The sequence below is a fragment of the Haliotis rubra genome, unplaced genomic scaffold, assembly GCF_003918875.1.
Source record: "Haliotis rubra isolate DU_JTF1 unplaced genomic scaffold, ASM391887v1 Scf63, whole genome shotgun sequence".
NCBI lineage: Eukaryota > Metazoa > Mollusca > Gastropoda > Lepetellida > Haliotidae > Haliotis > Haliotis rubra.
This window is the reverse complement of record NW_025767335.1, coordinates 187,658-202,955: the sequence shown is the minus strand read 5'-3', so window position 1 is coordinate 202,955 and position 15,298 is coordinate 187,658. Positions and strand designations below refer to the sequence as shown.

At 39.8% G+C, this 15,298-nt stretch overlaps 1 protein-coding gene across 1 annotated transcript; it reads right to left on the bottom strand.

Moving 5' to 3' along the window:
- Positions 1–13,970: 13,970 nt before the first annotated feature.
- On the bottom strand, positions 13,971–14,918 carry LOC124256482 (G protein-regulated inducer of neurite outgrowth 1-like). Its single transcript, XM_046690469.1, has one exon. The coding sequence runs from the start codon at positions 14,916–14,918 to the stop codon at positions 13,971–13,973; it is 948 nt and encodes a 315-aa protein (XP_046546425.1).
- Between the last annotated feature and the right edge of the window lie 380 nt (positions 14,919–15,298).

Here is a 15,298-nt window from a genome sequence, read left to right as displayed (position 1 = left end):
GCAATATCACGACGGGGACACCAAAAATGGGATTCACACATTACACACATGTGGGGAATGGTTAACCCGGGTCTTCAACACGACGAGCGAACGCTTAACCACTAGGTCACACACACTCACACACACACACTCACACACACACACACACACACACACACACACACTCTCTCTCTCGCTCACACACACACACACACACCGCCCCTGTTGATTTCACCTTGCATGTGCTACCACTGAGGCAGGATAGGTTCACCTTGGAGCAACTGAGACATGACACGACATATAAATAAATGACATGCTATGTAAATAAATGACATATTACCAAATAAACAGGAATGACATCACCATTCTTGTGAACAATGAAACGAATTTCACCAAACGCAAGCTCACCGAAGCCGTTCGCATCAAATGCCAAACATTTTTCTTGCTTGAGAAAGTAAGACTATTTATGTTGATAATGAAGGTCATATCAAGCCATACAAGAAGATTTTTCTTTTCATTTAATCTTTTAATTTTGCTTCTTATCACTAGTTCCATTGAATTATTGTATTGTGCTTTCACGCTGTATGCAATATTGATTGGTTTGATTGTACTGATACACCTGAAGGTAGGAACATGTATGTTATATATCAACATACAAGAAGATTTTCATAATGATTCTATTTTTTTATGTTTTGAGATCTTGTTTCCCATAACTCGTTCCTATTGTGTTGAATTATTGTATTGTGCATACAATTTCTATGAATTATGCATTAGGTTTTTAATATGGATGCATCAGACAGATGATTGTAACCTTGCTAGTCGCTATAGAGGGTAATCTGTAACATATATTTCAAACGAACTACATATACAAAATGAATACAAGAATCTGACTTTTGCGTATGCTGATTATAAAATATTAGCTCAAGCGGCAATTCGTAAAAGGTATAGTACTGTTGACAGTGTTTTTTGTTAAGCGCAATCCAGTGTCCAGTGTCAAGGGCTGACACATGTTTTACAAACTTATCGAGATTTCATTAACCGGGCAAAAAACATCTGTCTAAACAAATGGATTGTTAAATTCGTATTTATTTGTGTAAAACCATGCGTACAAGGTGTTAACATGGTACATTTGTCGACTGTCAAGTCCACTCGGTTTACAAAAGAGAACTATAACATAATATTATATAATTATAATATTGAATCCTTTATTATTTCCAAGTCTTATTCAGAAATGTCTTTGCAGATCAAAATACCTGGCGTGCCAGACATCCAACTTCATCGAGAAAACCCCTCACTGAATTCAAGATGGGAAGATTGTTTTTTATGTGCCAGTTAAGACAAAATATAAGTTATCATAGTTTTTAGGAATCGAGGGATGATGTCGACCTATGATGAAATAATGATCTATTTTGGTGTAATATCAGATTGTGTTTTGTCATATAATTATTTTTGGATTGTGTTTTCATCGTTATATGGAAAACAGACAGCTAATACAGTGGAAGCTGTCTAAACCGGCACTCTTCGGGACTGAAGAAATAAACCGGTTCAGACAGCGTGCCGGATTGTAAAACTGACTCGGTTACCTACTACTAGAACTGAGCTCATATTCAGTTTTATTCACTGTATTTATATATATACATAGTCATCAAGTATTTTTCATTTGAATAAAACGCTTGCCGAAGCCCATGACATGGTCTTTGAAACATCGTAAATAAAACTTCAGTTCTACATTATTCAGCCTGTAAGTCGTCCTCAGTATCATTCATTTCAAGGGACGAATGTGACGGCTGTGTTTAAACAGACCATAAGACAGTGGTGCAAAATGGTGTGCATGCAAGACCATAGGTAGAAACAATAATTCAGTAATTTTCATAACGTGTATATCAAACAATGTCAGTAAGCAATATCAATAAAGATACTATATTTCCCACTCATGATGGTAGGTTTTCTTAGCTGGACACGTAGCCTATATTACGTGATGGAGAAACATTTCTTAATTATAATGATGAATGCATTGTTGAGCTTTGGACATTGAATATTTACCAAAGGGATATGTTTATAACGTAGCAGCAATAGGAGAGCATATAAATATAATGAAGAGTTACTAGGAGGTTTACATTATAATCTAGAATTTTACCCTCCACAACAAAGGTCTCTACTTCACCAAGTCATGCTTTTTAGTGCAACTCTCTTCTGAGTGAGTGAGTTTAGTTTTATGTCGCAGTCAGCAATATTCCAGCTAAAGTATATATGACCAGAAATTATTGAAAATTTTAGGAATATGTCTAATTGGATTTCTAGTATAAACAACCTTGACCAGCTATCAAGTGCTTGGTTTCATTCGAGAGAGACAACTCCGTTAATCCTTTTTCATTAGTTTGTGAAGAGTTATCCCCTTTTGTTTACTTGCTAGCAGACGACATTTTCAGTGATCCTCAGTATGGATGATTTAGAGAAGAGGAAGTTGATTTTAGAGTATTATGACAAGGACATCAGATCAGCTAAAGTGATTTCCAGTAGAACAGGCACCCCTTTGTCCACTGTTTATCGTGTTTTGAAAAATATTGCAAATGGATATGGCATTCAGCACCAGGGAGGTGCAGGTAGGCCCAGAAAATTGACTGTCGGTGACAGGAGGCGGCTTGGTATTCTTGTTTCTAAAAACAAACGAAAGAGTTTAAAAAACTTAAGTCTGGGTATCATTGATAGAGGAACTGTGGCTGTCTGTAAGGAGACAATTAGAACTGAGCTGCATGCAATGGGTTGGCAGAAAAGTCGAGGAATTCCATCACCGATCATGAAACCTGAACAAAAGGAGCGAAGGTTGAACTGGTGCTTACAGCATAGAAATTTTAACTGGGACAATGTGATTTTCTCAGATGCAAGTTCTGTGTGGCTGGTTCCTAATACACTGAAAGTCTGGACCAAACAAACTGAAAAAACTTTGTATCAACGTACAGTCCGAAATTTAACGTGTGGGGCGGCATACCTGTGTTAGGGGCAACGCCCCTCGGTGTATTTGAAGGGAATATGAACAGTGAGCGGTACACAGATATTCTCGAGGGACATTTACTTCCATCTGCTCACGTGGTCTATGTAAATTTTTGGATTTTCCAGCAGGATAACGACCCAAAACATCGTTCAAAGCATTCACAGGCCTGGTTTCGGACCCAAAATATGACATTATTAGATTGACCAAGCTATAGCCCTGACCTAAATCCAATAGAAAATGTTTGGGGACTTATGAAGGAAAGTGTCAATAAGAAAAATCTGACAAATATTGTTGAAAAGAAAGAAGAGGTGGTCCGATATTGGGACAGCATGGACCACGACTATCTAACTATTTTGATCAGTAGTATACCCCGCCGCATTGAAGCCTGCATTGCTGCCCATGGTGACTTGACAAAATACTAACTGTTCACCTGTCTTTGAATCTGGAGTTATGTTCTGCTAATATTCACATTTAATACGTGAGTAATGAGTGAAGAAAATAATTTTTTTACAATCTTTAAGGTATCTACAAGGTTCATGTGACCTACAAAACCGACATTTGTATTGAAAGAACCTAGTTTTGTTAAAATACGTTCAGCAAATGTCTCTGGTGTATGTGATATTTGCTTCATCATTTTAAAGATCAGCGACCTTGAACCCTGACATGGCATAGTACCAAGGATGCTCATACTCAGACAACGTTAACATCTTCAGTCATCACCAAGTAACGTGACACAAGAGGTGAACCTTAAAATACAGTCGATCATAACTAATACCTCGATACTCTCCCAAATAAGAAAACATTAAACAATACCTAATGCACGCCATACAATGTCACTAACCAAAGATGAATGATAACCTTACAAACACAGCCAACTTTTAAAATATCACCAGCCATGATATAGTAACTGAACTTTTATGTTCAATCAACCAAGGACAATTAGATTTTGATCTGTTAGGCCCTTCAAACATTAACAATCTACTGACGTGTCCCTCTTAATTTAAAGGGACATATTGGAATCTAATAAATATGCTATAGTGTCTGGGTGACAAGTGTCGTCCATGTATGTAACACAAACTCCATCAACGTGTGAAATGGGGAGACAAGAGAAGGCGTTTATTATAAATGTCTGTTATGGAGTCTAGGACTCGACACGACACAAAACTCATACTACCCCAATAAAGAATCTAGGGTACAGTCAATGAATATTCTAACAACGTAGTATTGCCTTAGTTTCGCATCAAGCATTAATTACATTAGCATTAGCACTAATGTCCGGACCTACACTGAAACAGACCATGGACCATCCTTCAGTAATCCCAGGTGACCCTAATGATTGTTTGCAAGCTACATTCAGCGTGAGAGTATGTTATCCACACGGAAGGATCGAGGTAGTCATAAACTGGCCATGATCGAAGAAAGATGTAGTATCATCATTGTGTTTCAATTGGTATCAGTACATCATTTGGCATGAGAAATTGTTTAAAAACCATCTCAGTAAACCTTTGTTACAAAACTCACGACATTCATGGGTCACTTACAATTTAGTCCTGGTTTTGACAGTAAGTGTCAGTCTTCAGGGACAACGAGAACTTCCACCAACGACCACGTGCATGGTAATATAAAATAATCATCACCATTAAAACGAGAGATCATGGAAACGATAAGACGAAATTACAGTTGTTTTCGGTTAGCTTCTATTTCGTACAGATCAATACAGGGAATCGATCACATCTGCTCATTAATCGAAGATTTTATACACTGCAAATTTTAATACATTAAAAAAAAGTACACTTGAATGGTTTTGGATCTGTTTCTTTTCTTGGTTCTTTCTTTGCCTTCCCTACTGAGTTATTCCTGGTTGGTAGTGTTCAGGTAACTGGTAGGTAGCCTAAGTATTCCAGCTATATGACGGCGGTCTATAAATAATCCAGTCTAGACCAGACAATCCAGTGATCAACAGCATGAGCATCGATCTGCGCCATTGGGATACGATGACATGTGTCAACCAAGCCAGCGAGCCTGACCACCCGATCCCGTTAGTTGCCTCTCACAATAAGCATGGGTTGCTGAAGATCAATTCTAACGCCTAAGCCTCTAGTTCTATTCCCATATAGGTATATCCGTGAAACCATTTTGCGTGTCTCCATAATGGCATTTCTGCAATGTAGCTGAAGGCGACGTAAGACCATACTCATTCATCTTATGTCATCGGTTGTAGAATAATGGGACTAATAAACTAACAAAAATGTTCACCAGAATCATTCCTATGACAAGCTTTTCATTTATTGCCACATAACGATAATTAATGGCAGCGTTAATCTCAACGAAGAATGATTTTTGAAACTTACTTTGGGGAATGTTCCAATCACGTTACATTTCAGTGCGTGCTGGAATTCGGTGAATCCGATTGTGTTCTTTTCCCATTGTTAAGTCTATCTGATTAAGATTTTATGCTGATAGCACCAGCAAACAGACCCAGATGCAACCATCTTTCGCGCCCGCGCATGAACAGGAAATCAAATAGATGCATGAATGACCAGGCAGTGTTATCCCCATGCCACCCAGCTATATTGTCCACCCGATCTGGAATACAATACCTTCACGCATGCAAGGAAGCGCTCATTCAAGCGATTGATTAGTAATGAATTACTTCCAAGAACCTTGCCGACTTGGGATACACTAACCGTATGGTGGCCTGTGTTTGGTTTGAGGACTTGATGACTTTCAGACAAATCCTAATGATTTCAATGTATGTTTGTGTACATACCGTCATCGAAGCGGATTAGATGACAGCAACTACCTCCCCTTTGTTTATATACTGTGAACGACTGTGTGCCTGTCAATCATCTTTCGAGCTAGGTTGCCGTTGTATTATTCTCTTTAGTGTGTGTAATAAAACAATGTCACTGACTTAATTGTTATTCAGTTTGTTGCTTTGCTATTAAATGGCATCATTCCTGTTAGTAAATTAGATGTACAGAGCGTAACTGTACAGTTACGTGGACGGAAGTCGATCTGGACATGTGTCCAGCATTAACTGATGCAGGTTTTAAACCAAAAACAATTGTAGCAGAATATTTTAACACAGCTTGAAAGATATAATCACACCTGGTTCTTTGTTCCATAGACTGTCCTGTCAAATACTTCAGGTTTATTTAATTCATAATCATTTATTGAATCGGTTCTGTTTTTCAGACGTGCTATTAGATTTGATTCGAGCAATGGATGACGCTCTTTATCTGTCTGTGACTATACCCTCCCTCTGTGTGATTTATATCATCTAGCAAATGATGATAACTCTAATTAATGTACACACTCACGGTGTCGTTATGTACAATTTCATGACCTTTGTCGAAAATGGGATCCGAACATGTTCATGCAGCATTGTAAATACATGGAAATATTACAAAATCAGGATCTACTGTCTTGATAGTTATTGATAAGGCGAACCCGTGAAGATCCGAGTTAGAATTGGTCTAAAGCAACCAATGCAACTAACGGGATAGGGTGGTCAGGCTCGCTGACCTGGTTTACCCATGTCATCGTATCCAATACGCATAGACCGATACTCATGCAATTGATCACTTGATTGTCTGGTCCAGATTCGATTATTTACAAACCGCTTCTAACTGAATACTGCTTAGTACAACAAAATACAAACAAAACGATGACCATTCTTCACATCACACACTGAAAACGTGGCATAGTCAAAGCATGATGCATCACACTTTCTTCTGTCTTCATCTTTCGATGGTAGCCATCGGGCATTACATACCAACTACAGGATAATTACAGATCCCCTTCCATTTTGTTTTCCTATGAACAGGCAGTTTTCTCAAATTGGTGTTCATTGGTTCATTTTCCCTCACGTAACTAGAACAAAGGACTGCCATATTGAAGTAGCTGAATTTGTTCGCTGTGGCATTGCTGGCTAATTAACTTTGACACTTTCAGGGAAGAGCGCTCTATGACCTTCGTTCAAAAATGACTCTAACACGATATAGTACTTAAAACCTTCAAAGATCAGCAGCCTAACATGCTCACAAGACAAATCAGGTGTTAGCAAACAGCTCACTCGACCTCACTGGGGCAGCGACCTTGAACATATTCATTGTGTCAGTTTATACAGATCGTATATGAAACGCCGTACGTATATCATATATTATGTTATAATTATTAGCTGATAATTCAATATCTAGATAGAGACTTGCATTAAAAAGAGGTCAGCAGATAAAAGAGTGTAGGAAAATATCTTATTACTACTCGTTGATAATTCAATATCTGGAGTATCGTGTTTAAAGAAATTGACCCGTGCAGGTTCGGGTTAGAATCGTGAGAGGCAACTAACGGGATCGGGTGGTCAGGCTCGCTGGCTTGGTTGACACATGTCATCGTATCCCAATGGCGCAGATCGATGCTCATGCTGTTGATCACTGGATTGTCTGGTCTAGACTGGATTATTTATAGACCGCCGTCATATAGCTGGAATACTGCTGAGTGCGGCGTAAAACTAAACTCACTCACTCACTTAAAGAAATTGCTTCTCGGAATTCAATAACATTTCCAACGGTTGTTTTAGTTCGGACTTTGCAATGATTGTTACCTTGATAAAAGATTAGGGAATATACAGTGTTTATGCAGGATTCTGGGCAAACGCGTTTCTGTTTCCTGAGCCGGATTCTCTTCTCTGGTCCTGACAAATATACTCGCAAGGCATGCGCTGTATGTTCCACATCGCTTCATGCCTGTTTGGCTTACCAACATAAAGTATGTAAACATACGAGCGACAATACCTTTTCTTCATCTATGCACTCACTTATGAATTCATGTCACATTTAGAAAGTTCCAACCGTCTCGTAAATGTATATTTTTTTACTAAATGGACTTAAATCATTATGGAAATCTTACCTAAATAAAGGCCCCATGTTAATAGGACTATACTTCTACGAGGAAGCCAAACAAAGAGCTTAGGTTTCTACATAGGCATTAATAAGGTAGTGAGTTAAAATTTATACGTCGAATCAGCATTATTTCAGCCATACACCGACGAGGGAATTAATAAAGATGAACATCAGTTTATCCCTAAATATTACAGCAATAAATAACCGATGCTTGCTGTAAAAGGCGACAATGATTCTGGTAAGAGACGAGTAACGGGATCGGCATGTCAGGTTCGCTGCCTTTGTTGTTTCACAGGTGCTCGGGGAGGTGGGGTAGCCTATTGGATAAAGCGTTCGCTCGTCACGCCGAAGACGCAGGTTCGACTCCCAAGATGTGTACAATGTGTGAAGAATATTCCTGGTGGTATTTCTGGAGTATTGGTAAACGCGGCGTAAAACCTCACTCACTCACTCATAGATGGTCATGGTGTCAGACACTGGATTGTAAGGTTCAGAATCGATTATTTGAAGACCGCCGTCGCATACTGAAATATAGCAGGACGCGAAACGAACAGCATCGTACTCGTGTTTGTTCTCGTGGACGCCATTTGCGGAGTTTCAGCATGCCGGTTCAAGTGTTCGCTCATCGTTGACAACGCTGGTTCGACTCCAACATAGGTTATCATACAATGCTGGTTGCCACAGGTTTGATATGGCTGGAATAAGGTTACAAACCAGCTCGCTCGCAGAACATGAACTTTATCCTGATATTTTGGGGACTTTTCAGAACCATCCACATTTAAAGCACCTCAATTGTCAACCATGGTTAACTAACAAAAGTCAAGTAACGGTATGTCTCCGTGTAAATAAAATAAATAGCAATATGTTATTATAACATTGTAAATAAGATGTGATAGAATAAAAATAATGAAACGTGTCCCTAACCAAGGTAAGTCACAGATGTGAAGATGGTCAGTTATGTTTGATATTTGATCAGAATTGTGTCCTGATTATATTCATTTATACCACACGTTTCTGCGTGAAGGTGAACACTTGCCTTTCCTTTGTATGTATTTATGACCGGGGTCTGTCGTTCACTCCCGATATAGACAATAGATGCTAGTCATCCATAAAAACACGTTTTACGTTTACGTTTTACGTTTTGTCGGAATAGCGCTACATGATAAGAAGCTAATGGGTTGGGTTTTGGGTTATTTACTTACCAATACATGGCGCCCCCGACTTTGTGTAGTATAGGCACTAGAATTTACAAGCACTTGTTAAGACCATCCATGTAGAGTTGTCACAACTTTTTTACATGTTGTTGTCTTACAACAAGGGCAGGAATAAACACGTCCAATTGCATAGAGAATACCTTGCGAGCCATAGACAATTACTATCATTTGTCACGAGTGATTCTAGAATCTTGAGGGACCATCAACGTTGATTTGGGAGGGACAATTAACTCTCCCTTGTTGGATATTTGTTCTTCTGTGGTTTGAGGGACAACGTGAAAACGTCCACAATATCAGCCCTAAAGAGATACTTCACAGAGGACAGCCTGTTGTTTAGAGGACATAATGTATTCAGTTTGTGACGTCACAAACCATGACGCGCTGTGACGACATAGGGCTTCAACGTACCAATTCATAATCGCTAAACTGCACAGGTGTAAATGTAGGTAAGGTATTTCCATGTCAAATAAATGTTTTACCGCTACATGTATACAGATTACAGTGAGTAGGTAAGCTTTCACGCCGCTTGTAACAAAACTCCAGTAAAATCACGACGGGGGACAGCAGAAATTGGCTTCACACATTGTACCCATGTGGGGAGTCGAACCAGGATCTTTGACGTGATGAGCGAACCCTTTAACCACAAGGCTAACCCACCTCCACATACAGTTTGCAAATATGAATATCAGTTTAAAGAGAATATTCACCCTGATTGCTATTTCTGTCGACACAGGGCACCGCGGGAACTATTTAGGTCAACTATAATGATCATGTTTAAGCCGTTCATATCGATCGTCGCCACACAACATGAGCAAGAAATGTTCAGTTCCGCCCGTAGAAAACATAGATGATGATCTGGAGTAATCGCTCGAGCTAAAAACTCTCATTCAAAGGATAGAATTACATTTGTTTCATGGAATTTCTACCGTGCATGTTAATTTGAGAATTGATTTGGAATGACCTTTTCTCCTAGTTAAATCTATTAAGGATTTGCATTATTGAAAGAACGGTGGGTAATTCGTGCCGAACATATCATGTTTATTCTTACGAGTCTGTTTTACGTTTAACCTTTTGTCTGGCCTCAAGGTGCGTAGGCGAATGAGGACTCTACGATCGTTTTTAGCGTTATTTCGAAAACCGAAAATGACTACTTCGTGAGACGGCAATTGCGAATCCAAGGCTGACAGAACAAGGGTAATGACCGGAAAGAAAATACAGTCCGAATCAACAACCAGCAAGGCGAGGAATGCACCCAAGGATACACTACACCAAATCAGAATCCGTATTTTAACAAGCACTTTTCGTCCAAACCTTCAGTGCGAATGAATCATCTGTGATTGGGTGATTTTGTTTTGTTTTTGTAAATGTGTATCCATCCAGTAATTAAAACTGACCATATTTTATATATATGTAGTGCTGTCTTTTTTACTGATGATTAACACTGAATGTGACCACAAGTATTTTCAAACAGTTGACATTTTGTGCGGAACTGTGGTTTTGTCTGTTTAGCTTCCTGTACTCGGAAAAAGAATTGCCTGAGGTGGTCATATTTCATATTTTTATTGCCTTTTAAGACCAGAATATGTACATGTAATAGTTGTTGATATCTTAGTTAGTTATAAAAAAAATATAACGTTACTATAGACGTCAATGGGACAATATTTGGTTCTGTGTAAACCCAACGCTCCTGCACAACCCGTTCCAGCAGCAATACATCGACAGGTGCAAAATAATATTTTTTTATTAACATTTCTACTCGGGGCACCGTCATCAACGTCAGTATGTTGATATTTGTTTGATAATTGGGACATAATCGTCTCCCCACTCACTCTGACACATGTAGCTCTCAGTTTCGGACCACATTATGTCATGTGCGCTAGTTATCGTCCTTCTCGACCCGATTAACGCCTGTCATCGACGTCATTTGTCTGTCGATATCGTGATTGTAATCTGCGTATTACTTACTGTGAAACGTTAAGCGTCGTGCCACAATGCTCTGTCGTATTCTAACTTCCAAAATGTCAAAACATTAATTGCGTCTTGATTTTATCACTAAAATGTTCAGCAACACAGTTACAGGTTTTCTGCTGTAAATTTTACTCCAACCATGTTCACGTGCACATCATGTATAACGATTGTTCGAAATGAGCAGGTTTTGGCATGAAATTTACAATACGTTGTGAATAGAATAACTGTTTTCTAAATCCAGATATAATTACACAAATGGATTCCCCAAAATATCACTTTAAAATCTAATATCCCCTATGTTTTAACAGTATACTATTTTACCATACATTGCCAACGACAGTGCCGTTTAATGAATGCTTAAATGCCAACTTATGCGTTGATCGCTTTAAACGCAGCTTTGAAATGAATAACTGCATATAAAGAAGGCGTATGATGATCTACCTATTCTAAATGTTGTAATATCCCAGAAAAAGGTAACGGTGTTTCTTTTAAGGTACGATAAAAACATCAATATTCTTAAATATATTCTTTAAATAGTTATTCATGAGGACTTGTGGCTCGTGACACAATTTTCATGTGCTTGTTAATTCATATTGCATAATTTAGATGTTTCCGTGTTACCTGGGAGCATGATACAGACGCACTTTTATGAACAACTTCAACAACAACAACAACAACAACACATAATAGTTGTTTAGCTACACATAGTGATTGTTTAGCTGTCAGGTGCCCATTGTGTACCTTAGCCACATGCTCGCTGAAATACTGAAATATCGCTGATTGACGAGCGAAGATGATTTCAACATGTTTTTGGACCTTTCAACGTTCAAAAGACAAAATCATATCTACTGAACTGTTATCTGCTGCAGAGCAGGACACGTATGGCGTCATGGCGAAGAGACAATCTTGAACAGTAACTGTTGGTATATCAACACCTAACTGCCACAATAACAGCTCGAACAATTCCTAGGTTGAGACCAAATAGTGGAGTGAGTGGGTTTAGTATTACGCCGCACACAGCAATATTCCAGCTATATGGCGGCGGTCTGTAAATAATCGGCTCTGGACCAAACAATCCAGTGATCAACAGCATGCTCATCGATCTACACAATTGGGAACCGATGACATGTGTCAACCAAGTCAGCGAGCCTGACCACCCGATCCCGTTAGTTGCCTCTTACGACAAGCATGGGTTACTGAAGATCAATTTTAACCCGGATCTTCACGGGATCAAATAGTGGAAACAACGTAGACGCTCAGTATGCGGTTCCGATGTCCCACGTTTCCACGACGCCGCCAGGTACACCAACCTTGCTGTGGACAGTATCTGTGGTTCAGAAGACATGACCTTATACTGTTTAAAGATGATTCTCGGGACGTGCCTTCTGTTGACAGGGGTGTATGTAGCAGGGCGTGGAGTCATCCCACAGATGACATACTTACCTTGTCAGCTTGCTGACGGGGTTAACCTCTTTGGTCATGTGGACAAGGCGTCCGACTTCTAATCAGAAGGTCCGTGGTTCGAATCCCAGCACGGGACTCGGAAATGTTATGGCGCTACAGTAATATCGCAACTCATGATAATTTGTTAATGGCAATTTGAATGGCGTATGCTACCGGGACGACATCGCTCTTCTCTTTGTCCAAATTCAGAACGACACGTTCCAGCAACAAACAATCCCGACCATATGTTGCAGCTGTTGTCACAGACATGTTAAGGTAGCAGAACACTGCTGTGCTGCCCTGGCCTGTTGTTTCTCCGGACCTCTCCAGCATGGAACATGTCTGGGGTGAGATGGAATGACATCCTCTACGATAGGACTTCAGTCAACCGTCACCACAAACTCAGTTGGACCAATCTTTGGTTGACATTTGAAACAACATCCCCAAGGGTGTTTTCAATTATCCGCTGTCTTGAAATCACCGCCGCTACCTCGTATGTATCAGCGCAAATGGTGGTCACACCCGATATTGACATTGCTAATCGAGCTGTTATTGCGCCGCCATTTATGGCGTGTCGCTCTGTCTCCTGTTACCACTATAGCTTTGTGAATGTTTTTTTTTATGATGAAAACTGCATCAGAGGAAGAAGACGATTTTGTTTTTGATGTACCATGAAGCACGCTTACTTATGAAGCAGATTAACGTTTTTAGATTGGAAATTTGACACATAACCTTCTGAGGATATTTCAGTGAACATTTACCCTTGAGCGTCAGATTTATGCCACGAAGTATATTAGCAATCATATTTACCAGATATTTATAACGGCAATTTGAAACACAAACTGGATAACGACAGATTGAAATTAGAAACCGTGTCTGTCTGTGTGAAAGTGAGGGTCTGTATATGTTTGCTTGTACAATATCACTCACAAAGCAAGCAACAATTTCACTTAGACAGGAAACAACAATCTTAATCACAAAACAAGCAACGATCTCACTCATATATGAAGCAACGATCTCACTGAAAAAGCAATAATGTCTAAGAGGAAGCAAGAATCTCACTTATATAGGGAACAATTTTACTCACAGAGGAAGCAATAATCTCACTCATAGCACAAGCACGACCCTTTCACAGAAAGCAAGAAGTTCACCCATACAGGAAGCAGCAATCACTCTTATATAGGGAACAACAATTTTAATCATTCACACATGAAGCTACCATCTAACTCGCAGTGGAAACACAAATCGCATTCACAGGGGAAACGACAACCTCACTCAAAGAAGCAACAATCTCATACACAGGGAACAGAGCAATCTCTTGCACAGAGGAAACAGCGATCTCACTCAGAGAATAAACACATTTCAAAGAAGGAAAGGACTATCTCATTCACCAAGACAGCAATCACACTCACAGATGAAACAACAATCTCACTCATATAAAAAAACAACCACGCGGAAGATACAGCAGTTTCACTCACATATCTCAGCCACAGATGAAGCATCAATCTCACTCACAGAAGGAGCAGCAATCTCACCCACATAAGAAGCATCAATCTCACACTCAGATGGAGCAGTAATCTCACCCACAGATGAAGCATCAATCTCACCCACATGAGAAGCATCAACCTCACGCTCAGATGGAGCAGCAATCTCACCCACAGATGAAGCATCAATCTCACCCACAGATGAAGCATCAATCTCACGCTCAGATGAAGCATCAATCTCACCCACAGATGAAGCATCAATCTCACCCACAGATGAAGCATCAATCTCACCCACAGAGGAAGCATCAATCTCACCCACAGATGAAGCAACAATCACAGTTTCAGAGGAAGCATCACTCTCACCCACAAATGAAGCATCAATCTCACCCACAGATGAAGCATCAATCTCAGATACAGATGAAGAAGCCATCTCACCCATAGATGAAGCATCAATCTCACCCACAGATGAAGCATCAATCTCTCTCACAGATGAAGCAACAATCACAGTTTCAGAGGAAGCATCAATCTCACCCACAGAGGAAGCATAAATCTCACCCACAGATGAAGCATCAATCTCACTCACAGATGAAGCAACAATCACAGTTTCAGAGGGAGCATCAATCTCACCCACAGAGGAAGCATCAATCTCACCCACAGATGAAACATCAATCTCACCCACAGATGAAGCATCAATCTCACCCACAGATGAAGCATCAATCTCACCCACAGATGAAGCATCAATCTCACCCACAGATGAAGCATCAATCTCAGATACAGATGAAGAAGCCATCTCACCCACAGATGAAGCATCAATCTCACCCACAGATGAAGCATCAATCTCACCCACAGATGAAGCATCAATCTCACCCACAGATGAAGCATCAATCTCACCCACAGATGAAGCATCAATCTCACCTACAGATGAAGAAGCCATCTCACTCATAGATGGCAGCAACAATCTGACTTGTATAAAACACTCATTGAACACTAGACCCTGATATTTGAAGTATGTCCTTTCACTGTGTTAACACATTGTCCTCTGATCATTTTATTTCTTGTTGGACGGTGGGGTACACTAGTTGTTAAGCGTTCGATCGTCACGCCGAAGACAATGTGTGAAGCCCTTTTCTGGTGTCCCCCGCTGTGATAGTGCTGGAATATTGCTAAAAGCGGCGTAAAAATAAAACTCACTCACTCACTCATTATTTCTTTCCCTTATTAAATTTGGATATGTCGGGTTATATATGTTAATCGCATTTCCAGCAACCACTTTGATCGAAGAGGTACTGTCGAAATTCAACATGATCATATCCC